This window comes from Phalacrocorax aristotelis, chromosome W (genome assembly GCF_949628215.1).
Source record: "Phalacrocorax aristotelis chromosome W, bGulAri2.1, whole genome shotgun sequence".
Taxonomy (NCBI): Eukaryota; Metazoa; Chordata; class Aves; order Suliformes; family Phalacrocoracidae; genus Phalacrocorax; species Phalacrocorax aristotelis.
In genome coordinates this window covers 28895032-28918476 of record NC_134310.1, presented here as the reverse complement: position 1 = coordinate 28918476, position 23445 = coordinate 28895032, and the positions used below count along the sequence as shown (strand labels likewise).

At 49.4% G+C, this 23445-nt stretch overlaps 1 protein-coding gene across 1 annotated transcript; it reads right to left on the bottom strand.

Annotated features, from left to right (window-relative positions):
- Nucleotides 1–1912: 1912 nt before the first annotated feature.
- On the bottom strand, nucleotides 1913–22520 carry SLC25A42 (solute carrier family 25 member 42). The gene is made up of 9 exons (XM_075077237.1): nucleotides 22371–22520; nucleotides 13337–13459; nucleotides 12103–12214; nucleotides 9724–9749; nucleotides 8709–8875; nucleotides 7940–8056; nucleotides 7295–7446; nucleotides 6576–6897; nucleotides 1913–6288 (listed from the first exon to the last, which is right to left on the bottom strand). The coding sequence occupies exons 2-9, from the start codon at nucleotides 13418–13420 to the stop codon at nucleotides 6180–6182; spliced, it is 1089 nt and encodes a 362-aa protein (XP_074933338.1). The 5' UTR covers nucleotides 13421–13459; nucleotides 22371–22520; the 3' UTR covers nucleotides 1913–6179.
- Nucleotides 22521–23445: the final 925 nt, after the last annotated feature.

The window sequence follows — 23445 nt, the reverse complement described above, 5'->3', positions numbered from 1 at the left end:
GTGGGTGCTGGTCCAGCTGCATGAAAAAGGATTAGTAGGTCTGGGCTGCTCAGAGAAAGGGAGAGGCTCTGATCCTATTTGATAGCCTTGTAATGGTCTTAATTCCCTCTTGCTAAGGGCTGAGATGAGAAGGCAGCCCTTTGCCCCGTGTTAAAGGGCTATTCTGGACAGCCCTCCTCTGCCTGGTTCCCAAGTGCCCAGGCTGCAGAAGCAGTAAAAGCCCTTTTGCAAAAAAAAATTATGGGTAAATTCCTCTTTAGCAAAGAGCTGGGGAAACCAGAGCCCAGCGCGGCACCATTAACCAGCACAGGGCCAGGAGGAATTTGGCTCCAGCAGCACCGTCACCGGGATATGGGTGGAAAGGTGCAAGGAAGAAGCAATTCCCCCAGGGCCAGGGTGCAGAGGGACTTGTTCCAGCCTACCCTGTCCCATTAAAAGCTAGTCCGACTGCCTTGATGGCTCATTTATCTAATTTTCCTTAAGCATGTGGAGCAAGCAGCCGGGGGGCTGAGCTGGCAGGGAAGCCTTCGCAGCAGGAGGACGGTTGCTAGGGCCTGGGGTTGTGCTGCATTCAGACATGCAGACAGTTCCTCCCCTGAGATCTGCCCAGACGTGACCCTCTCAGGCGGGGACAATGACTGATAGACTAGCCAAGAGCAGGAGACAGATCCACAGGCACTGAAATTGGGCCACATCAAATAAAATGAAAGAGCCCCCCCATCTTCCTCTCCCCAGAATTATTTTTACTCTTTGTAGCTTTGCTTTACACGGGGTACGGGCGCTGCGAAGGGCCACGCTCAGGCTCTCAGCAGAGAGGGGAGCAGCTGGGGCCGAGGGGTTGCGTTGCTGCAGAGGCTCCGCTGGCACCAGGGTTGAGGCTGGCACCAGGAGGCCCTGCGGTGACCCGCATCTGGCCTCGCAGCGCCCCTGCTCGCCGGGTGCACGCCTACCTGCGGCTCCCGCTGAGCCAAACTTGGCAAGACACCACAGTCTGGGGAGAGGGCTTGGACTGCAGCAGCTCCCGGAGGTCTTCCTTCACGCCCTGGCAGGGAGGGAAGCAGTGAGGGCTGCCTTCCCACCCCACTTCCATCCAAAATGAGATCCCCTTGCATCCTGCAGAGCGGTGCCTGCTTGGAGCAGAGGGAAATTTCTAATCGCAGCTCCCTCCGTGGCTGGCAGCCCCAAACCAAGCCGAGTGGATGCTCCCCTGCGCGCAGGGAGCCGAAGGTAGGGATGCTACCCTCGGCTGGCAGGGTGCGGAGGCAGCCGCTCCAGGGGAGGTAGATGGGGACCCTTCTCCAGCTCTGCCACGGGCTTCCCGCAAGGTTTAGCGCAAGTCTCAGCCTCTGGGTCTCAGTTTCCCTTGGGGTACAACCAGGACATGGGCTGTGTCTGTCCTCGCTGCCGAGACCTTCCTACCTTGCAAGGAAGGTAGCGAAGGAAGGACGCGGGGAAGATGGCAAAGCACCACAACGGCGCATCCACGCTAAACCTGAAACGCAGCTGCAAGCACTGAAAGCCCCAAGAGCTGAGCAGGGCTGAGCAGCAGCCGGGGCGGGGGGGACCCCCAACTTCGGGCCATGCCTAAGCCGACAGTGCCACCTGCTGCCATTGCACACCCGTCCCCGTCCCACACTGCGGCGCTGGGGAGGGGGACAGCACCCGCCAGCTCTGGATCCAGCTCCAGAGGGGCTTTCCTTCCTTCTCCCACCTTCCACGGGAGGGACCGTGGAGGGAGGGCCACTTACAGGGGACCTGCGTGGTGGGGGGCACAGTCAGCCCAAGAGGTACCCCCAGCCACAGTCGTCCCCCCCCCCCCCAGACATTTATCCTTCGATAAACGCACCCAGATGTGCCAGACCCCTCTTCTCTGATGAGCAACGTGTAATAGGAGACACCCTCAGAGAGCCTGCGAAGTCAATTATATTTTTTATTAAATATACATCCTCTCTTGGCACAAATCTTAAAATATATAAACATTATGTAACAAAGTATCTTCACTGCAATAAAATAGAACTCCAGATCCAAGAAAAGCAGTCAAAATTGACACACACGCATACACGCACACATCGATGGTGAGGACACGTCTTGACGAAAGGCATTTAACAGTGTTTGTGCTAACATATGCATAGACCACACAGGCAGCGAACAGCGCTGGGAAACCCCGCATCACACGGCTTTAAGGGGCAGATGGGGGTAGCAGGAGGAATCAGCCCCTACAATAATAAAAAAAAAAACAAAAAAGGGGTGTTTTGTAGGAAGGCCACCTCCTCCTCTGGCCCAGTCCAGGTAGGGAAGGTCCAGAAGATGCCCAAGTACCCAGTCAGGCACTGGGGAAATGCCCTGGGATTTATCCCACTGCATTTCCTCCTCCTCCTCCTCCTGCCCGCCCAGGACTGGCACCAGACTCGCTCAGGGTTGCCACAGTGCTTCTGCTCAAAGTTTCCTTTCATGCCTCATCTGCTTTTGTGTTAAAGACACCAGAGGTGAAGACGATAGTGCTTGAGTCCTCCTACGTGGAAGGCCGTAAAAAGTTAACCGAATTACCACTGCTTTTCCACAGAAGCTGCGAAACCGCTTTTGGGGAGCTTCCACAGAGTACCAATGCTACACCACACTACCCACCCCATGGCTTTCAGTGATTTCATGCCTCAGGAGGCCACGATTCCTCTCCTGATCCTTCCACCACAGCCCTGCCAACCACCAGCTGGCTCTTCGGCAGCTCTGTCTTCCCAGGGAACTAGCAGAGGGCTGCACGGGGCATGCAGGGCAAAGGGGTTTGCAAGAAGCCAGCTCAGATCCCACCTCTCACACACTGGAGCTCCCTAAGGGACCCTCCGAGGCTCCCCGAGCTCCCTACCCAGCAAGCAGCCACTTCCACAGGGCACAGCGGGCATCACGTGGCGGTACCGAAAGAGGAAACGATGAGAAGCAGCAGCGTTTCGCAGCTTGTGAAGGAAAGGCGCTAGGCTGGACAAGTAGTTGAAGAACCTTGCAAGAAAACCACGTGCCCCACCATCTAGTGCCTTTAACTTCGTGGCCCCGCACGCGAGCACCCTCGCCTGCGCGTGGGAAGCCGAGTTGGGCTGTTTGGGCATCGCTATCAAAGCTGCAATTTTGTCATTTTGGATGCGTTTCATTGGATCCGATTCTCTTGAAGTGCTAGTGCGGGACTAAAGGTGCAGAAGCAGGAAGGGAGAGTAGACACGAAAAAAAAAAAGGAGTAGAAATTAATGTTTGGTGGTAACGCATTAAGGAACAAGGAGAAACACGACTGGAAAATAAAAGCAAGAAATTTGAGAAGAATAAAGTGACAAAAAAAAAATATGGGGAATTTGGGGTAGTAAAGAAGTTCTAAAGAAAAGAAGGACTAGAGAACATTCCTGTTCGACTTGCCTCCTTTCTCACAGCTAAAGGCAACGGACCTTCTTGGCCAGCACACAGGCACCCTCCCTGTCCAAATCAGCGTGCCCCAAACTCCTCGGGCACTCACTCCAGGCAGCAGAGAGATCTGGAACGTGTCTTAATACATGCAAGGATTAAAGGAAGGGAAGAGAACACACTGTTTCTCCTTTTCTACATTCAAATCGAAGGGAAAAAAAAAAAAAAAGCTATTTAAAACAACCCCAAGCAGTAACACACAGTTGCTCTGAACACTTTTGCCCAAGAAACAAAAGCACCAAAACCATTCCAGACTGAATTCGAAGGTCTGCCCTTGAACACTCAGCCTGCAAAACTTGGAAAAACGTGTTTGGCTAAAATTCCGTTGAATTCAAATCAGGCGCAGCTGCTAATTAAGGAACAACTTATCTGAGCCCAGCGCTTCCAAGTCTGGCTGCGCTTCAGGTCTTGTTTCTCAGCTCAGAGTCGCCAGGCTCTGGCCGAGCTGCCTGCCCCGCGTTTCAGCTGCAAGGCGGGTGCTGCCCGGGCCGCCCAAGCGCCGCCTCCTCCGCACGCTTCCCCGTTCACTCAATACACTCGCTGCGCTCCTGGCGTGGCAGAAGGTACCGTGTGCGGATCTGCCCTCCCACTCAGTCCCAAACAAGAGGCTAGTCATCCAGTGTAAATCCCTTCTCAGTCAGGACCCAGGAGGAATTAAGCCACCTCCGTTACCATAGGGGTTCAGTGATGCTCAACATCTCATAAGACAAGGTCTGCTGCGCTTGCCTCCGAGATGACCTACCGTGTTGTGGAGCAAAGGAGCCCGCCCTAACTTGGGTGCCCCAGCTCAGCTTCCTCTTGGCTTCATATAGTACCCGTCGGCTGTGCAGAAAGGACTGAGCTTCCAACTGGCAGCCTCCAAGCCGAGAGAGACCCTGGCATGGATTGTGCACACAGTCAGACACGCATGTACGCGCCGTCAGCTGCCGACACACCTAGGTGCTGGTCTGTACCTCGCTTCTGTGGTAGGATGCGACTGCCTTAGTATTTCCTCACTGGGCCAGACAAGATAAAGACAAGAGCACGAGTAATTGGCTTCTCCATTGGAGAAAAGAAATCAGAGCTCTTGCAAAGGACTGAACAGAGTTTTACCCAAACGAAGGGAACAGCTTATCATCTTCCATTAGCAATGGGAGCTAAAAATATACAGAAGTCCTGGCTATCATCTCTAAAGACTCTTAGAACACCACCACCTAACGTTTCTTTAACTACAAGGTAAATCAGTGACTGCAGTCAAGTTTCACAACAAAAATCATCATTTGTGGGCTCGGAGGCAGAAATTACTGAGGTTAATACCCCGCCCATCCACAACCATTAAAGCATGATTGATCCCACGTGTTCTGGGAACAACATGCACGTTAATACTTCGGTCTGCTGGCGCTCTGCCAGTCCACAAAATGGAAGCGTAGGTGCTCAATTCCTAGGGAAATATTTGGCATTAGAAGCAAGTTATGCTCCAAGAACAAGTGCAAAGACAAAAGAAAGGAGAAAGCTATTTCTACCGGTTGTGCAATTACCTCCATTCCCATTAATAAAGCAATGACACAAGGCTCAAACTACAACGGCTAAAATACATGCACCAGAAAAGGACAGCTTTTAAACTTATTTTTCTTTTATACATTACCGACTATATCAGCTGGAAAAGGATTTTTAATCTTGGTTTACGTAATCTGATTCTCAGAGAAGTCTAAAGTTTGCTCTGACCTCTCCTGCACTCCAAATTTAATATAGGAATGGAACATAAAACAAAACCACCCCCAAATCTCCATTTCCTTGAAGACTGTTTGAAATAGAAACACTGAAAGGTACTTTACCATTCGTTTTCAAATTGCAATTGGAAATGATTGGCACTATATGTAATTTCTGAAGGGTCAATACCAGCTGTGGAGCCCATTCTCCCAAGGACCCAGTTGGTCCAGAGGAACTCTAGGAATAAAAGCAAGCTGGCTTAGGTGCGGAGTAATGAACGGAGGTGACAGAACCTACACAGCAGGCACCAAAAGACAACAAGGTTGTTCAGAAGCAGGGCCAGCAGCTTGAGTCAGCTGCATTCACCAGACGTGAAGAGCCTTTCGGGACAGCCAAGCCTGCATCACACGCGCGTCTTTTGGAGATGTTTGTTCTTGCATCGTGCGTAAAGCAGCAACGGTAATACTGAAGGATAAAACTGCTTCAATTTTAAGCTTGTAACACTTCCTTTTCCTGCGCATTGACAGTTCAGCCTGCCAAATCCCTTGCAAAACACTGCCTTCAGGACCACGACAACACGGAAGGGTTTGGGTAGCCCGAAAGCACTACTGGAGTTCCACTCAATCCAGTTTGTGAATCCAGGCTCAGTCCCAACTCAGCAACACTGACAACGAACATGAGAATTTGATTTACAGAACCGCTCAGAGCTTTCCTCCCCTGCTGTCTGCAATCTTTGGTAATCTCAGAGGGACACTGCAAGCAAGGGCTTTTATGCAACAAAACCCATAAATGAGAAGAACATTTGAAAGAGGGCGGCGTTTCCAGGCAGAGCTCGCATTCAACTTCCAGAACAAAAGTGGTGACCTGGACCTGTTAAATCCTGCTGCATCCTGTTTTACAGAGACCGATGCCTACACGTCGGAGGAATCTGGAATTCCCTACAGACTAACTGGAATATTGCACTTGGCAGACTGCCTCCAGCTAACACATGTTCAGTGACTACAAACCGCCTACCAGGAGCAGCAGCCACACTTCCCAGATTCAGGGGTTCACTCCAACAGCACCGAGTCCTCTCTTTCATCATCCACCGCTTCATCTGCCCACAGAGACCAGGTGAGGAGCCAGCAGCAGCACGGGTTTGTTTGAGAGGCTCCGCTCCTGGTATCGAAGAGTAAAACAGAAGGGTGAGGCAGCTACTTTAGAGGACTCAGTTCTGCAGAACTGTAAGAAGAATTTTGTTTAGGGAAGAGTTAGTTTCAGGTCGAGGTTTCCAAATAACTCCGAGGCTCATTAAAAAGAAAAAAAAAAAAATCCAACAACAACAGAAAAACCAACCAACCAAACAAGTTTTCAGCTGCATGTACAAAGTGAGGGAACACTAGCATTGCTCTTTTGACACGTGTTGTACTTTTCCCCAGCGAGGGACGTGGGGATTACGCTACTACCTTTCAATATTAGCGCTGTGCTGTAATTTACGGAGAAGGATCTGCGTCAGGTCAAAGGTTGTGAAGCTTATTCCCACTGCAATTGGACCTTTGACCCAGTTCATGCTGAGTCCTTTGTACAAGCCGCGGATTAGTCCCTCTTCTCTTATAATCTCCTGCATGGTGAGAAGGATGGAACTGTACGTGTGTCCCATAACCCCCGCCGTCTGCATTCGTCGGCGAACCACGTCCAGGGGGTAAGAAGCCGACTGGCCAATCAAGCCTGCACAGGCACCAAACAAAAGCCGCTCCGGGGGGGAAGGCTGCGATTTCCCACTGTGATCTGGGAAAGAGAAAGTAGCAGAGTGTAGAAAGCTTCTTGAACAAACACACGATTAAGGTCAAGTGGGCTGAGAGCCAAAGAGAGTACTGAGTGCCAGAGCTCCCGAGATTTTGTTCCCAACTTGGTTGTTAGCTGACTCGGTATGCATCCGAGTCCTTCTGCACCCAGGGCTTGCACCTTCTTGTTCCTCTGCAAGACAAAGATACTGCTTTTCTGCAGCCTGCCTTCTTCATAGTCTGGAACTGGAGAGATGAGGGCACAAGGCATCCTCCACGAGCACAGGACTGTGCAATTGGCTTCAGGGCCAGGAAAAGGCCTCGTACCGCTGAATTCAAACATTTCAAATTGGCCAAAAGCCTACACCACGTCATTTGAAAGCAAACCGAGTTGCCTTTACCTGCATGTAGTTTCTTGAACGTCTCGTAGGTGAAGAAGCTAAGCCCAGCATATGGAATCACTCCAAGGATGGTCGGTGTAAATCCCCTATACAACGTCTTCAATCCTTCCTCTCGGGATATCCGGATGAAGACATGAACAATATTGCTGTACCTAGCATGTGGACACAGGAAAAGCAAATCTGTGCTGGTTAGTGACTGCACACACAAGAAATATTTCCAACAGGACTTTCTGAAGGATCAGCAATTAATTAATTTGGCTCTGAGCTCATCAAACAGCTCAGAAGGGATTTCAGAAGCCTGTCTGCCAACGGAGAAGCCAGTCACTAGCTCTCCTACAGCCCTATCACAACGTGCTGTCCTGTCTGTTAGATCTCTTCCAGAGGCATCATGCCAGCTGGCCTCCTAAAGAACCAACACACAGGTTTTACTAGTGAAGTCTTTCGGTATCGATCTCCTTCCAGCCCCTGGACTAACCAGGACTCTGGTCATTTAATCAGTGCTCAGACCCCAGCAGTAAGAGGTTTATTACACCAAAGGCTCCGAGCAAGAAGTGACCCAGAAAATGGCAATAAAGTCATCTGACCTTAAAAGAAAAGTTCTGCATTTGTTCGTGGTGCTTGTACTTGCTTTCGTTAGGCACTTACATCTCCTTCGGCGTGACAGCCATTCGAGCACGGACCATATCCAAGGGGTAGGTTAACATGGCAGCCGTTGTGCCTGCCAGAGAGCCAGCAATGAATCGAGGAAAGGGTGTCAGCGCTCTAAAGTAAGGTGAGAGAAGAGACCAAATAGATCACCTGGAGATGGAAATAGTATGTGGCTTTTGAGGATGGCTCTACTCTATCAGCTACTGAATCCCTGCCCCGCCTGGGTACTGAAGAGAGTTGGGGTGGGGTTGAAGCAGCTGTGGTTTGCCACAGCCATTCATGACATAGGCTTAGAAAAGTATCTGCTGAGGACAGAAAGCCTGACTTGGGGTGTTTCATACGCTACATGCCCAAGAGCAAGAGGCTCAGGCCACGTGTGTGGCTCGGATAACAGTGCAAGGCTGGATCTTCTTGCTTCTCCTGCAGAGAAAAGCTCTTTGTTTTGCCTGCCCGCTCTCAGCACAGGGAAGTGCTAACTCAATGTCTAGGCCACTTCTTGCTCATGCCTCTAGAAGATGGGGGTCGTCTTCTTACAAAGATCTCCCCTGTGCAAGACTTTCTGGTCTTCTGCCCAGCCCTTTGCTTCGCACCCTTACGCACCCCCTGATCTGCGAAGCCATCACGAGAGGGGCCGGCACAGCTCTGCACCAACAGAGCCTTCAACTCAGCAGGCCTGCACACAGAAACGCACTCCCTCCCTACGATCTACGGTCCCACAGGCTGCTCCATCCTCCTCTGCAAGGACCAAAGCCACGCTGCATCTTACTTTCCCTGGAAGCCGTAGTAACTCCCCAGGAGCTGCTTGTACTCTTCGTGCGCGCAGAACTGGATGGCAGCGTAAGGGATCACACGGACCATGGTGGCTGAGTTCCCCCGCCAGAGACTCCAGAAGCCTTCGTTGAGGTAGGTGCGATAAATCAGCCTGTAGGCCTCCTGCAGGCGAGGGAGCAAAGGTCAGACGGGGAGATCATGATAAGAGGGAGTCCAAACAATAGAGGGGGAAAAGGTGACCCTACAGCTTAACCTCTCCAAATCCTCCTTCCCACCCCAGCCACAGTAAGCTGATATCAGCTGCTCACGCTCGCAACCCTGACTCTGGAATAAGACAACTAAAACGTCTTCTCTGGGGAGACTGAATCAGACACATTAGAGCGAAAAAGAACTGGAGTCAGGAAGACAGAGTTTTACATTCAAAACACCTTCACTTTCCCTCGGAGGGCAAGGCACAGAGCTGGGCTGCTGTTTGCAAAAACCATTCCTCAACCCAAATTAATCTTCTTAGCATAAGACAGAAACATTTGGGTTACACATATTAGCACACCACACGTGGAACAGCCATAACGCACATGCAACAAAACACTCGGCAAGCCATGAGAGCGATCAGCCCCCAAAATTCAAATTCCTTATATACTCTGAAACAACTCCGGTGGTGGTTGGGGGAAAGAAAGCAGCCACTAAAGGAGAAGGCCTAACAAAACAAAGCCCTGAGCGATGCCACAACATTTACTGTCATGTCACAGGTAGAACCCGGAGCATCAACGAGGACCGAGGCCCCTCTGTGCCAGGCACCGGACAAAACCATGAACATGAAAGGGCACCGTCCTAGGGAACATTATAAACACGACTGTTTCCAGCCTTTCCCTCTAGGCTCCTTCACTATGAGTGCTGCTAATAAAACCAAGCGAGAAAGTTAAATAAATACAAACAAAAGATGCTGTTAGGGCTATTACTACCATTAATCAAACATTTCAGGTCAACAGGAGACAGACACATCACCTCACCTTGGCAGAAAATCTTTTCGAAGACACTAAAAAGAAAAAATGAGCATTAGGTCTTGCAATACATTGAGATGGATCAAATAAACCATACAGGCATTTTATCTCAGGGATAAAAATAGAAGCAAATGAATTAATGCAAGAGAAAAATAGAGATTCTTTATAATAAACAAAGACATTCACTGGTAAGTGCTTCCAAACTCTCTTTAGCACATAAGTTCATTTTTCCAGCTACTGTTATGAAAACGCTCAGTTTCTGTCACATTTCTTACGTTAAAGCACCAAAAATAAATGAATAAATAAAAAATTAAAAAAAACCCAAAAACCTGCACCGACCGCTTATTTTAGTAGAGCATTTCCATGCACAGGTTCCAGCCCAATGCCAGAATCCAGCAAAGAACGGGTCTGTTTAGTGAGGCTCCACGCAAGAATGGTTTCATCCTAGCGAAACTCAAATGAACACTCAGTTTCTCTTCTTGCATCCATTCAAACTGACAGCATCTCTTTAACTATGTAATACACAAGGCATTTGGAAGCAAGATTTATTTGGCATACAGCAGCTCTGTTTTGTAACGTTCCTACAGCAGGAAGGAAACCCAGGCTAAAACGCGAACAGCAACGCTAATGAAACATGGTTCCAATTAAGTGTCTGCTGCAGTTTCTTTCAAACTCCTTCGAGACTTGTAACCTCTCAAGTGTATCAAACAATCGCATGCAAATACATTTTCACCACGCTGCTCCTTTATGCAATTCAACACTTGTTGTTTTTTTTTTTTTAAGAAACAAAACCACCTCGATAACCAATTGCAGCTGGCTCTGCAATGGAAAAGAGCTCTTCTCCCTCTCCCAAAGGAAAATTCTTCAGTCTCTAGTTCAAGGCTTAACCTTCCTAGCTCGTATGACCCAAAGATGCTTTTCCTCTTCACAGACAGGGAAGAGGTCCCGTAGTAAAAACCTTCAGGAGAGCACGAGACTAAGAAATCCATTAGATACAAACAAATTAGTCAGAACAGGCAATTTTTAATCACATCCTTCGCAGCGAGTTTAATGGGCCAAACCAAACAGGTCTTTTTCTAAACGTAGGCTTGAACAAATTAGAGGTGATTTATACGGACAGCTGTTGACTCACTCCAGTTCTGCCGCTTTCATCTCACCTCTGATCCTGACATTTCTAACCTTAGGTGAACTACAGCGTTTGTTCTGGCGCGAAAGCACAGCGCGTACTCGCTGCTGCACGAGCATCTGGTCCCAGATGCGAGCCCAGCCTGCAGCCAGCCCAGGCTTTAGCTCCCTGCAGCCTGAACTCCCCGATCTATATCCCTGCTATTGCAGACCTCAGCCCCTGGTATGTTGAGAATGAAAATCATGTCAAATGAAAGTCAATTCAAAATTAAATCTCATCCAGGGATTAGATTAAAGCTACCCAGTTCATTTAATCGGGGATGTCAACCAGATTTAAAATTCTTGGCCTCACCAAATGCCTGCTCTATTAACTGTCTGCGCCCCTCCCTTTGGGACAATTAGTGCAGCTGACGGTTCCTGCACTGAAACAGGGGAACCGACCAGAGCCCATGATGGGGCTGAATCCCAAATCCCACTAAACACGTGACAGTTTTCTATTCCAATTAGATGAATTTCATTTTCAGTTACACACTTTACGGGTTGCAAAAAGGGCTTTGTAATACAAAGCTAGGTACGCCAGCTTTGATGCCTCTTGCAGTACTTTTCGTCATGAATTTTAACTCGAAGCAAACCAATTCAGCTGCAACGCAACGCAACTCGGAGTACAAAAGACTGCATGCATTTGAGCGGGCACAGCCTGGCATCCAACCTTTAGCAAGAAACTCAAACAGCTCAGTTACCTCCCTCCAGTGTCGCCACATCTTATATCGCTCCGTTCCCCTCCCCACCTTATTTCTCCAAGCTGAACAGACACGGAACTCCGGAGAGTTACCAATCCTCCCCTCAAACACTGCCTTTACAGCGGCTATTTACTCTGCGCTCCAAAACTCTTCCGTATGTGACAGAACACACGTGGCCCAGCCAACATTTGGGAGCCACAGGCATCGCCTCTAACCAGCAATACGTGCATCTGCGTTACACTGAAATAGCCAAGCTCTGGCTGACTACCACGAGACTTGGATCCAAGAGTACGGGCCAGATGCGCAGCTGATTGACACCTGCAATAATCCTACCATGAGTCAAACAATAGGTTTTTAGACTCAATTCTTTGATGTCACTATTCTGCCCGCATCCCGCCAGGTCTCTGCGGCCTGAAGGAGGGCAAAGCACTGGAGAACAAGCCGGCTGAGCAGATCAGAGAAGCTGGTTTGGATTCTGCTAACAATAAAGCAATAGCATTTTGTGAAAGCCGACGGGACTCACCTTGAAACATGATTTTTGTCCTATCCAGTGGAGCTACCGCAGTTTTAGCGACAGCGCCAGCCAATGCACCAGACATCAGGGAGTTGAGTACTTTCTTCTTCTCCCGGTTATCCTGGAACAAAGCATTGTTCAGTACGACACAGTCAGTCCTAAGCAAAAGTTGTAATATTTTACCTTTGCGGCAGCGTTTACCCTCTCTCGAGGACTTGGGTCAGAATTCTCTTCAAAATTTCAAGCACAGTAAATTCCTGCTCCGATCGTGAAGAACAAGGTTAGACTTGTCTGCCAAGATGCAAAGTTCCAAGGTCTGCCACCTCTTACATGCACTGTTTTCTCTCTGTTAAGATTCCTGACAGCTAAGCCACTACCTCCTCATGATTTAGCCACGTACAGAAGGTAAGTTTCTTTCTTGCCCATCCAGTAACACGCACGCCCTATTTCCACATGTTCCCAAGATAAAACAAGACAGGTTTCCTACTATGATAAACTGAATGGGAATGTTTTTGTTATTGACATTCCTGCCACAGCTCATATTTATAAAGCAGCTATCTTCTCATAACACATGGGCAGAAAGCAAGTAAACGACTTGAAATCTAACACTGAAGGTTATGGACTGAAAGTCAAGTCAAGACAAGGCTTAAGAATGTTAACTTTTGATATGCTTTATGTTTTCATGGAGAAAAAGAGTTAACATTTTTCTATTTTCCAGAATTTTTCACAGCTAAAGTGTTAATGTTCATTACCAAAATACATGGTTCAGTCCAATTTTCCATTTCAGCCTTTGCCTGTCTGGTGCTAAGCATGAGAGTAGCCATGCAAAGGCAGCACTGCGTGAACCTGAGCCTGAGTTTTGGTCTAAATCAGACCAAGGTTCAGCGTCTCTTCCATTGTTTCTAGCAGGAGTCTAGTAATAGCAGCAAGAGCAGGGAAACTAAGACCTATGGCTCTCTTCCCAGCCCTGCCACTGAAGACATAACAAGACGTAACCTTGAAGGCGAAACACAGCCCTGCCTGCCCGTCAGCTGTGAGCGATGTCCAGCCTCTTCCCAGAGGACTGGAACTGCTGGGCTGTCCTCTGATAAAGCCAGAGTTATGCATTACGTGGCTTGCGTGTACACCGCGACTCTTTCAGGACTCTGCAGCTCAAATCCCATTGAGATGCTTCCTTTGGAGAGCAGCCACGCAGCCCTTCTCTCAAACCCACTGCATATACCCAACAATCTCCTGCTCTTACCTCTGATGGAAGATGGGTTGATGTAATCGGCTCCGCATCCTGCCGTTTGAAATCCACTTGACCTTCTCTCACACCATTACCCATACCAGTTGCACTTACGAGTGGGCAGAAGAGCTACGGCTCCTAAATTGAAAACAAGAACAAAGCAAGAGTTAGCGTCAAAAGTAGGAGATATGCAGGTAATGAAAATCCCGTACAAGAACAAGAGCGACCTACTCCCAGGGCCACTTTCTGCAGGAAAACCCCCATCCCAAGCTGAGCGTTTCCAGGATCTCAGCGCCATTTCCTTCCTTTAAGGTGTGTGTTTGTGTGGGGGGGTATTTTGGTGCTATGCAAAAACTGTGGCAATCATATTCACTCTTTTCAGCCCACAAGAAACCCAGCTACAACATCAAAATATCCATGGTTTCTAAGACAGAAGAATCGGACCCTGCTCTGTCCTCTTCCATCGCTTACAGTAAGGAATTCTGGTTGCTGCTCAGTCTGATGGCTGAGCGTTTAGATACTGGAGAGGGCACACAGAAATTTAAAACCCAGCCCTGGAAAGTAGAAAAAATAGTCACAGCAGTAAGTCCCGAAAGCCTGCCCTAAGCAATAGGAGGTTATTTTAGGAAAGATCCAATGCCTCACACGTGCCATAAAGGCTATTTTGATGACGCTCGCGATTTGACTGCAAGCAGCACAGCAGTGATTTCAGAAGTCCCTTTCTTCACAGTCGCAGCGCACACGTGCTTGTAGCCGTGGATCGGTGCAGTTTGCACAGATGTTTCTGGCTGTGATACAAGCTCTCATTTGCCTCATGAAAGGCAAGGTCAGTCTAACCTCAGTGCGGAGTATAAATGTAGAAATAATGCTTCAAATAGAAGCTATCGCTTTAGCATCGAACTTTCTAATATTTCTGCTTTTTATGATGCGGGTTTTTTTCATCCTTAAATAAGCAGGAACGGGAGAGCTGAATTTTGAAGAACTTGAGTTAGCGCAGAAAGGCGGCCTCTCCGAGTTCTGAACCTATTCACAAATGGGATGTGCAACCACAAAGATCAGTTTTCTAAGCAACAAGCCTGCTCAAACAGCCACATTCCCATTTCGTCAGCTTCTTTTCAAGGAACGTGGTATTTGGAAACCTGAATTCCTACATCGCTCCCCAGTTCCACCACAGCCCTCTCACATGTCCTCCAGCAAGTTACTTCACCTCTTCCCCGCTCTGGTGCCTGGGAAACCTCAGGCACAACAGCTTGCTTGCTTGGAAAGGCTGTCTTAAGGCTTCCCCCCTCCCCCCCCCTTTTTTTTAACAATCTCTAGATATTATATGCTTGTCAGCACCTTTCATACTTGCTGACCTATTTTTTCCCCCACATCGCTCTCATAAATTAGTGCCAGACTTCACTTCCAAAACCCCTCGGTTGCAGCAGAGATATTAACGCAAAGCCAGAGGCGGATCAGCTTTGTCTGTATTCGTGCATGACCGATTTGGGATGATGAAGCTACGCATGACCCCAGCACTCAGTCCAAGGGAGGACAAACACACCTGGCTTTCTTTAATGCCAGGCACCACTTGCTAGAGCTTTAGGAAGACACGTATCAATGTGTTTACAACTCCCGAGGGTGTTTTCGGAAAGAGGAGATGGCAGGGTGTTGCTCAGAGAGTAAAACCTCAACATTTTAATGAAAGATAAACATCTGATTGTCCAAAGCACGACCTAAACAGCACCAACGTTTGCACTTGGAAAGTTCTACCACGGAAGCCTGGTCACATCAGTCCACGTGAACAAAAACTCCCGTATAGATCAAGAGCAAAGATGATTCATAACACCACGGAGCAGAGCATTTCATTACATTATTTTGAAGAACACAGACTGTTGATTATTTCTAATTACTCTCTGTAGCTGCTTCCCTTCTTTTTATCTCACGTACCTGGAAAACGTATTGTAAAACAACATCTTTCAGCAAAAGCAGGAAAGAATTCACAGGTAGAGACGTTATCCCCAGCTATCTCCAATAAAGAAATGTAGGTCACAGTATCAGATTTATCTCTACCAAAAATAAGCCCACAAAAATAGAAATCATGCTAAAGAGCTTAGAAATGCAATATGCTACTTTATTTTAAAACATGATTTTGAAAGATGATTGAGAAAGAGATGACTAAAAGGAAATTTTAAATACTAAACTGATGTTATTAAGCCTGGACTTATTTCAGAACATGCACATGCATAAAGATGATACCCATTTACTCAACAATATTCTCTTTGATCCTACTCAGAGATGGTCTTTTTTTATTATTTTTAGTGCCCAGTGCCCTGGTCTTACAAACACCTGCCTTTAGGCTCAATTTTACATATTAAAACTGCCCACATGCTCTACATAAATATAGGCCCTAAACTTGCAGGGGCTTAAGTGTAAAAATAGCATTTATTATTTTTATTCACATCTGCTCTCTGCAAAGCAACGCAGATTTATTTTCTTTTGGAGTTGGGCCGGATTCTGCCATCGGTGAGTTATTAACTGAATTCTGGCTGTTCTGACCAATAATACATACAGCAGCCACTGGTAACAAAGCTTTGCCTTAAAGTTTCGGTGTGAATTTGTAGCGCCAGGCCATTAGAAGCCAGACGTTATTTTGCATATGCAGCAATCTGACTCGCTCATGAAGTAATCCGCTGAAACCCAGCGTGGAGCAGCTGGATATTTTCTAAATCCTTGTATTTCGTATAGCCCCGTACACAGTCATTACTTATGTTTACAAAGTCACAAGAAGCGAGAAAAAAATAGCTGCGGATTAGATATTTTTTTTTTTTTTTTGGTAACACGCTTCTGTGTTATTTATGTTGTAGTTACATGGGTCCTTGTCACACATCTGGATCCAGGCTCCTCGTCACACATCTGGATCCAGGCTCCTCGTTACTACACGCTGTAGAGCGAACCACTTCCCTAAGGGAATATATAATCAGAAAGCAGAACTGCTGGCGAAGGCGAGTTCAAAAGTTAAAGAGGTTTAATGAGTAACACACCCCGTGCTTTTACAACAAAATTCACGACAGTTTATTGAAAGTACAAAGCGCTCACTCTGGCATCCAGTTTCAGCTCCATCTGTACTGCAGCCACGCTAATTCACAGTCACTGATTAAAGCTTATTTACCAAGCTGCGAAGCAGGGAAGCTCAGGCCCTTCGTTTCTGGCAGTGGCGTCTTAGACAAAGTGCTGAACCCGGCTGCAACGGTCTGCTTTGTGACGGTCCTCCGAGCCCCGGGACTCTTTCTAGGGATCCTGCCCGTGTTCTAGCAATTGCAGAAACATCTGTGCGCGAAAACAAGTTTCGTTCCCTGCATACCAGGAGATGCACGGAATATGCTCTGCACATTAAAAAGTAGAGCATTGTTAGTGTCTCCTTTCCATTCTCCCAGCTCTCTCTAGCGGCACTTAATGAATACCTGAGCAAGTTCAATCAAGCTGTCAAATTGACTCTCTGACAAGTCAGACATTCTGCTTTTCTTGGTGGTGATTTTGATTAAAAGGACAGGCGAGACAGAATCAAGTTATTCAGATGATAAAAGCAACCTACTAGGAAGGATGTCTTACAGGCAGGTGCCAGTTCATTGCCCAAAGCAGGGGTGGGGGTGCAGAGAAAAAACCAGCTCTAGCTGTCCAAGCCACTTGTGAATCCAGTCATGAGGCTGTATTTCAGCTATTTCATTCAAACGTGTTTTAAATTACACAGAGAGACAATTAGTTCCTCAGCAGAAAAGCCAACGAGTTTCAGAGACCAGCATCACAACTAAGAAATAAGCACAAATTCTCCAGTTCGGGTGCGTACAATTAAAAATCACACTGCTAACGTAGAGGCTTGCAGGTTATTATACAGTTCCATATTTCAGAATTAAACCTTATTTAAACGTTTGACTTCACACCATTACAGCACGACCTGCCCAAAATTCCTCCTTTATGTATTTTATCAGCTACGCACATGCTTTCCCCTGGCAGATCGACCCCAGCAGCTCCCAGGAGCAGCAGGAGGGACGGAAGGAGAACAACTGGGGTTTGCACAGAACTCACAGCCGATGGAGGCAGAAATCACGATGCCCATCCTCTCCAAGCTTCACCATCGTCCTAACCGCTCCCATTCTGCCAACACCCGGGCAGACCCAAAACGACCTGTTCATAATAAAATACCTTAACTACAAAAGCAGACCTAGTCATTACGGTTTTCACGTTACTATATGGTCAGAAATCAGGAGAAGGCCGGGCATCCAGCCCAGAGACTGGCTCGCAACATGTCATTTACCGAAAAACAAGTTTGTCTGATCTTCTCCAGCGGAATTTAGACCTGTCACAAAATCCCAAGATTTCTGAAAGAATGCCATCCATCCATCTATACTGCAAAGCAAACAGTCAGCACCATCAGCTATCTGAATCCAACAGCAGCTATTTGCAAAGAAATGTTTGCTTTTACCTCGAACAATCCCACTAGTAATTATAAAAGTAGTTTAGAGCCCTGGACATGGGAGTGTCCTGACAGACAGGTAATGGCAGAGCCACGTAGTTTCAGCAGGGAAGAGCTGCTATGGCTCGATGCCCACAGAATACTCCGCGCTCATAAGGCAGGCGGAAGAAACGTAGTCCTGCTATCCACTTCTCTCTCATCGTCAGCAAAGCCAAGGCCGGGTAACTGCTTCTGAGGAGACAACATAAGGTGCACTCAGGAGCTTAGCACACTTTTGTGTTCAGTAACTGGGAGCTGCGTACAGCACCCCCATACTTACGGCTCACAGATGTTCGTTACACAAACTTTGATGAAGTCACAGTTCACCTCTGGGGCGGAATTTCAAGTTCATTCGGGTAAAGTCACTCGTACGCTCCATTCAGCCGTGCCAGCTCCCCTCATTACTCACCAGCTATCCAGTTCCTAATTCTTGGTTTAGTTTTTTTTTTACTATGTCATTAACATCACTAATGAAAGCGTATAATTAAATTAGGAAAAAAGAAAATCAAGACAGCTCCTACAGAAATTTTCACACATAATCCCAGGCAAGCTGAAGTTAAACAGTACCCAGGGAAGTTGCTCAATTAGGTTTCCTTCAATTGTTACTGTTAAACTGAGCAATTGAGCCTGACAGAGGAGGAGATGTGGTTAAGAGCTGAGATTACTACGGCCCTAAATTCACCCTTGCAGCCAAAGCATCGCAGGAAATCACAGAAAAAAGGGCTGAAACACTCGGAACAGGGGGATGAACCATAGTCAGATGGCCCCTTGAGGTCCATCTTTGCCTTCCAGTTTGATTAAGCCATTAAAAATCAAAGCCAGATATGCCCTGCAGACTCAACTCCCCTCAGTCACGTTCACCTTTCAGTTGCATACAAATCCGATCCCAAAACATTAGCCGTGAATAGCCCATTGCATTTCTTCCTTTGAAGGTCTGTACAGAAACTGTTAGCGTGATTTTAAAGAATCATTGGCTAGAAGACTCACTAAATTAGAATATCTGGAAGAGTTTAATTTTTTCTACACGCTTTCTTAGCTCCAAAGCTCCTCCTGCCTCCCTCAGCCAGATACAACTCAAGCCTGCCAATAAAATTGAGGGTGAGGATACAAATTCTTTGCGTGGCTTCAGATTATCTGACTTCAATTAAGCCAGTTGCAGAACACTGAGAAACAGTTAAATATAAATCTCTGCGAGCAAAGCCAGCTGTATTATTCAGAGGAGTCCAGGAGACTCATGTTTTGAACTAAGCTTGGAAGGAAGGCATGAGCCACAGAACAGAGAAAATCTTGGCAAGAAAAAACAGTGCTTCATTCTTCAGCTGCTAAAGACTGACTGTTGCTGGGAACACCTCAACTATACTTTCCACAGCCAAAAACTGAAGACCTGTTCTTATCTTCGAGGCAGATAATGGCTTCAGCTGGGGGAGGACAGAGCACTTAACCAAGGGGACTGAATCACAGGGGCCCTCTGCAGAAGCCCCTCCATGTGTCAGACAGCAACCACCTTCCTGCAGAAACAAAGGCTGAAAAACAACCAAAACCAACGACCACACAAATCCCCAAGCATCCTCCCAGAAATTACTTCTGAAAGGTAATGTCATAAAGAAATAACAACATTATGTGTGACCTCCGGCAGGTCCACGCAAACCCAAGCTTTCCCATCAGCGGTCCGTAGATATGCTCACCTGACCGTCACCACGGGCACATAAGAGGTCCCAAAGTGACCGATCCCAGCACAGACTAAATTGTGGAATTAAAACTGAGATTATTTGGAATACAAGCAACCCCCAGCCAATACATGAGCAACCTTTGCCAGGAACTATTTCAACACAGTAACGGATAATTACAATCTCTGCTCTAAAACCCCAGCAGTTTAAATTGCCTATTAAAAAAAAAAAAAAAAAAGGAAAATAAAGAACTAAAATCTTCCATCGACAAGCAGAATGCCCCACCAGTGTGCCAAGCAGGCGGCATTTCCTAGCAGCAACACTTTCCGTGTTGACTGTATGGAGACACGCTAGAGCGCGCGTTACCCACCCTGCTCTCTCGTACTTGCTCTAAATGGTACAAAGACTAAAGCCAAGTTTAGCATCAGCCCTGCTTAGCCAAAGCGTTGCCAATTTCGACTAAGTTTGAGTACCTTACGGTACCTGGGGCCCAGCAGCGCTGACACACGGCACAGACCTTCACCGTTAACTGCACAACAGCAAGGAGTAGCAGATTTAAAGCACAACTAGACAGCAAAGAACTCCTCCAACACTCATTTATTTTGTGACCTGGAGTAAGCTGCTTGCATTTCTGTTCACCTTGCCATACAACGCAGAAAGCAACCTCCTTTGTAAGACAGCTATACCAGGAGTACTTACAGATCACCCAGAAAACAGAGAAGAGCACTGCAGAGCCAAGTACCGGTATCAGTTTCACATAAGGACGGTACAAACCCGAAAATGTCTTCCTACCTTTAGCAGCAAAGTTACTAGAAGAGGATTATTCCTGGTTCCTGAGCTTTTTTCTAACAGCAAACCTGTCTGACCTGTACCAAGCCCGTCTGCTTCACCAAGTAACCACACACTCAAGGCCGCCTCGGTGCGCACCTTATTTTGCTCTTGAAGCCAGGTTTAGCACACCAGGTATGCCCAAAACATGCACTTGCCTAAATCACTCTGCTGGCTACAGTTGCAGGTCAAGCAAAAAGAAGCGACTGCAGCTCCTGACTCATGCTGCTGCGCTATCAAGAGCTAAAATTCCCCTGCCTGAAGCAATCACCAGGGTCAGAGAGTTCTTGCTGAAATCCAACATCAAGGACAGTCCCAGTCCCCCCCTACACCGTGACTCTCCTCAAGACCGACGTTCAGAGGTCCTGAACACTGATTTTGACTTGCAGCGGGAAAGAAAAATAAGTGTTGAGTATGCACAGCTCTAGAAGCTTGCAAAGGTGCTCAGAGTTACAGAGAATCCAGCCCTGGTGTTTCAGACACCCAGTCTCACAACTGTTTTTAAATACATTCACCCACAGGTTGCTGGTACAATTATACCAACCCTCTGGTACCTTTATTACAGTGTCTCTCTTTCGTCAGCTGTTTTCCAACACCCACAGACATCTCTTCTGTTCCTTTACACATGCACCCTTCTCCCAAACTAGAGCCATATAAAAAGCAGAATGTTTTCAAAACACTTTAAATTCATCAAACCACAGAAAAACATCGGAGGAGCACACAACCTCCGGAAAAAGCTTTGCACTTAATGTGACCATAAAGCACAAGAACTGAACACAAAAAAGAGCCAAGTGACAGCAGACTCCAAACCCACCCTACATGGTTTGCTAAATTAACAGCCAACTGGAAAAACCCAGTCAACAAACGCAAACGGCATCTTCAACCCCTCCGAACTTCAGGGGAGCGCAGGTTTACGGTCAACACAGCAACTGCAGCACCAAGCGCTGCGCCTGCGGTTCAGCGAGTTACACGTTTGCATGCCGCCCCGAAGGTGGAACGGTGTTTATTAACCCTGCGCGACCACTTCCAGCATTTTCCATGTGCCTTTTCACGTTACAGTTTAAACCCAATCCGAGACGCTTCTTCCATTTCCACACTTGAAGGCGAAGCAGGAAAGTCACCCCTGCTCTGCAACTTTTTGCTTACGCTGAAGCGGGATAGAAGCAGAAGACGTCGAGAGATGCGCATTTAGTATCTTCCACGCCCTCAGCAGAGAAACTCAAGCTTGCCTTATTGGCGGGTTCACATCAACTTAAAAGACAAAACAAAAACCACATCTCATGTCTGGAGACACGCGCTCCTCTGAGCCCAGCTTTGAGTGAAAGGCTCTGAAGGGAAGAGGAGCCTCATGTGCCGTGTCTGTGCCACACAGGCAGCCGCCTCGCACCTGAGAAGTACGGGCTGGCGGGGGGTGGGCAGGAGGCGGACGAGGTGAGGGGCGAGATAGGCCGACAAGGTGACAGGGCAGGCAGGTGGGCAGGCAGGGGCCAGGACAGGCAGGCAGGGAGGGCAAGGGACCGGGCGGGCGGGCAGGGTGGGCAGCGAGGAGGGCAGGCAGGCGCCGGGAGGGCAGGCCGGGCAGGCGGGGCCGTGAAGGCAGGCAGGGGACCCGGGCAGGCAGGGGACCGGGCAGGCGGGCGGCGGGGCATGGGCCGGGCAGGCAGGGCGAGCCGGGGGCGGGCCGTGCCTCCGCCGCGGTGCCGCAGCTCGGCGGGGTGACCACGGCGGAGGCCAGCGCCGCTCTCCTGCAGCGCGGGGCCGGCTCCCGGCGCGGCTCCAGCCCCGCTCCCCCGCAACTCCCGGGCAGAAGGCGGCGGCGGAGGAGACAGCCCGGCCGGAGAAACCCGAGCCCCGCCGGGCCGGGCCGGCGGGGAAGGCGGGGGCGAAGAGAGGGTGACCCCGCGGGAGGCCGCGGCAATGTCACCCGGCCCCGCACGCCGCGACACAGCCCGGGACCGCCCGGCCGTCAGGAGCGAGGCCGCGGCGACGGGCGCCCGGGGACCGTGCAGGGGTTGGTGGGGGAAGGGGGCCGCGGAGGGGCGCGGGGCCGCCCCACACTCACCGGCTCCGCTCCGCGATCGCCACCGCCTCAGCCGCCGTCTGCCCACGGCCGCCAGGCCTCCCCCTCCCTCCCCTGCGCCCGCGGGAGGCGGGGCCAGCCCTGACGGCCCACCAATGGCCGCGGTAGGGGCAGTACGGCGGCCGGGGAGTGGCTGCACGGCGGAAGACGGGCGGTGACGGCAGCCAACCGGTGCCGGGAAGGGGCGGGCTGAGAGGGGGTGGGCCGGAGGGAGGCGGGGTGCGCCCGGCCGGAGCACGCAGATCCCGCGCAGATCCCGCGCAGGGCCCAGCTCAGCCCCCAGGCTCTGCCCGCTCCACCTGCGCGCAGTGCTCCGCTCCCCCGGCGCCTGTCCGGCACGGCTGCGCGCCCCGTCCGGCCCCCGCGTCCCCCAAAGGCGGCTGCGCCCAGCCCCCGCGTCCCACACAGCATTGCGGGGTGCCTGGCCCCGGCGGCGTGCCCCAGGGGGGCATGCAGCGCCTGGCTGGTGCAGCCTGGAAGGCGGCACGCCCATGCGTGGCTGGCAGGTCCTGCAAGGCAGCATGCCGTGCCTGGCTCGCAGCTGCAACCCAGCAGGGCTTTGCCCATTCCCCGTGTCCCAGTCAGGGGTTAACCCCAAGACTGTAGCTACAAGAAGCTCAGCATTCCACCTACACATGTTTAAAGTGGAAGGAAAATAAACCCAAGCCTTCCTGCCACTGTAGGGGAACTCCACGTTTGATTCTCTCACAGCACCATGTTATGCCTCGGTGCTGCTTCTCACCCACCCCAGACCCACCAGCGAGGCAAAGCCCCGAGAGAGCTAGGCTGCAAATGTGGTCCCCAGAGCACTCAGGTGCTCCCTCCAACACAGGGCACCCACAGGACTTGGGACCTCAGGGTTTCTTCATCAACTCTGCCACAAAGGAGCGGGGTACCTCCACCAGAGGATGCCAGCTGGGAGGTCAGAGCCGACGCAGACCCAAGTGTTTCACACAGCAGGAAGAGAGGAGACCCAGGCAGCTCCTTCTCGTACAGACACTCTTGCGGGGTCAGAAGCCTTTGGAGAACGCAGCGACCTTTGCTACCCGCTGCCAGA

What these genes read in the sequence shown, in the direction of transcription:
- SLC25A42 (XM_075077237.1), bottom strand. Translation starts at nt 13,420, where the DNA reads ATGGGTAATGGTGTGAGAGAAGGTCAAGTGGATTTCAAACGGCAGGAT. An exon ending in GACAAAAATCATGTTTCAAG is followed by an intron (nt 9,750 to 12,102) that starts GTGAGTCCCGTC and finishes TTTTCTTTTTAG; the next exon opens with TGTCTTCGAAAAGATTTTCT. An exon ending in CGAAAAGATTTTCTGCCAAG is followed by an intron (nt 8,876 to 9,723) that starts GTGAGGTGATGT and finishes CCTCGCCTGCAG; the next exon opens with GAGGCCTACAGGCTGATTTA.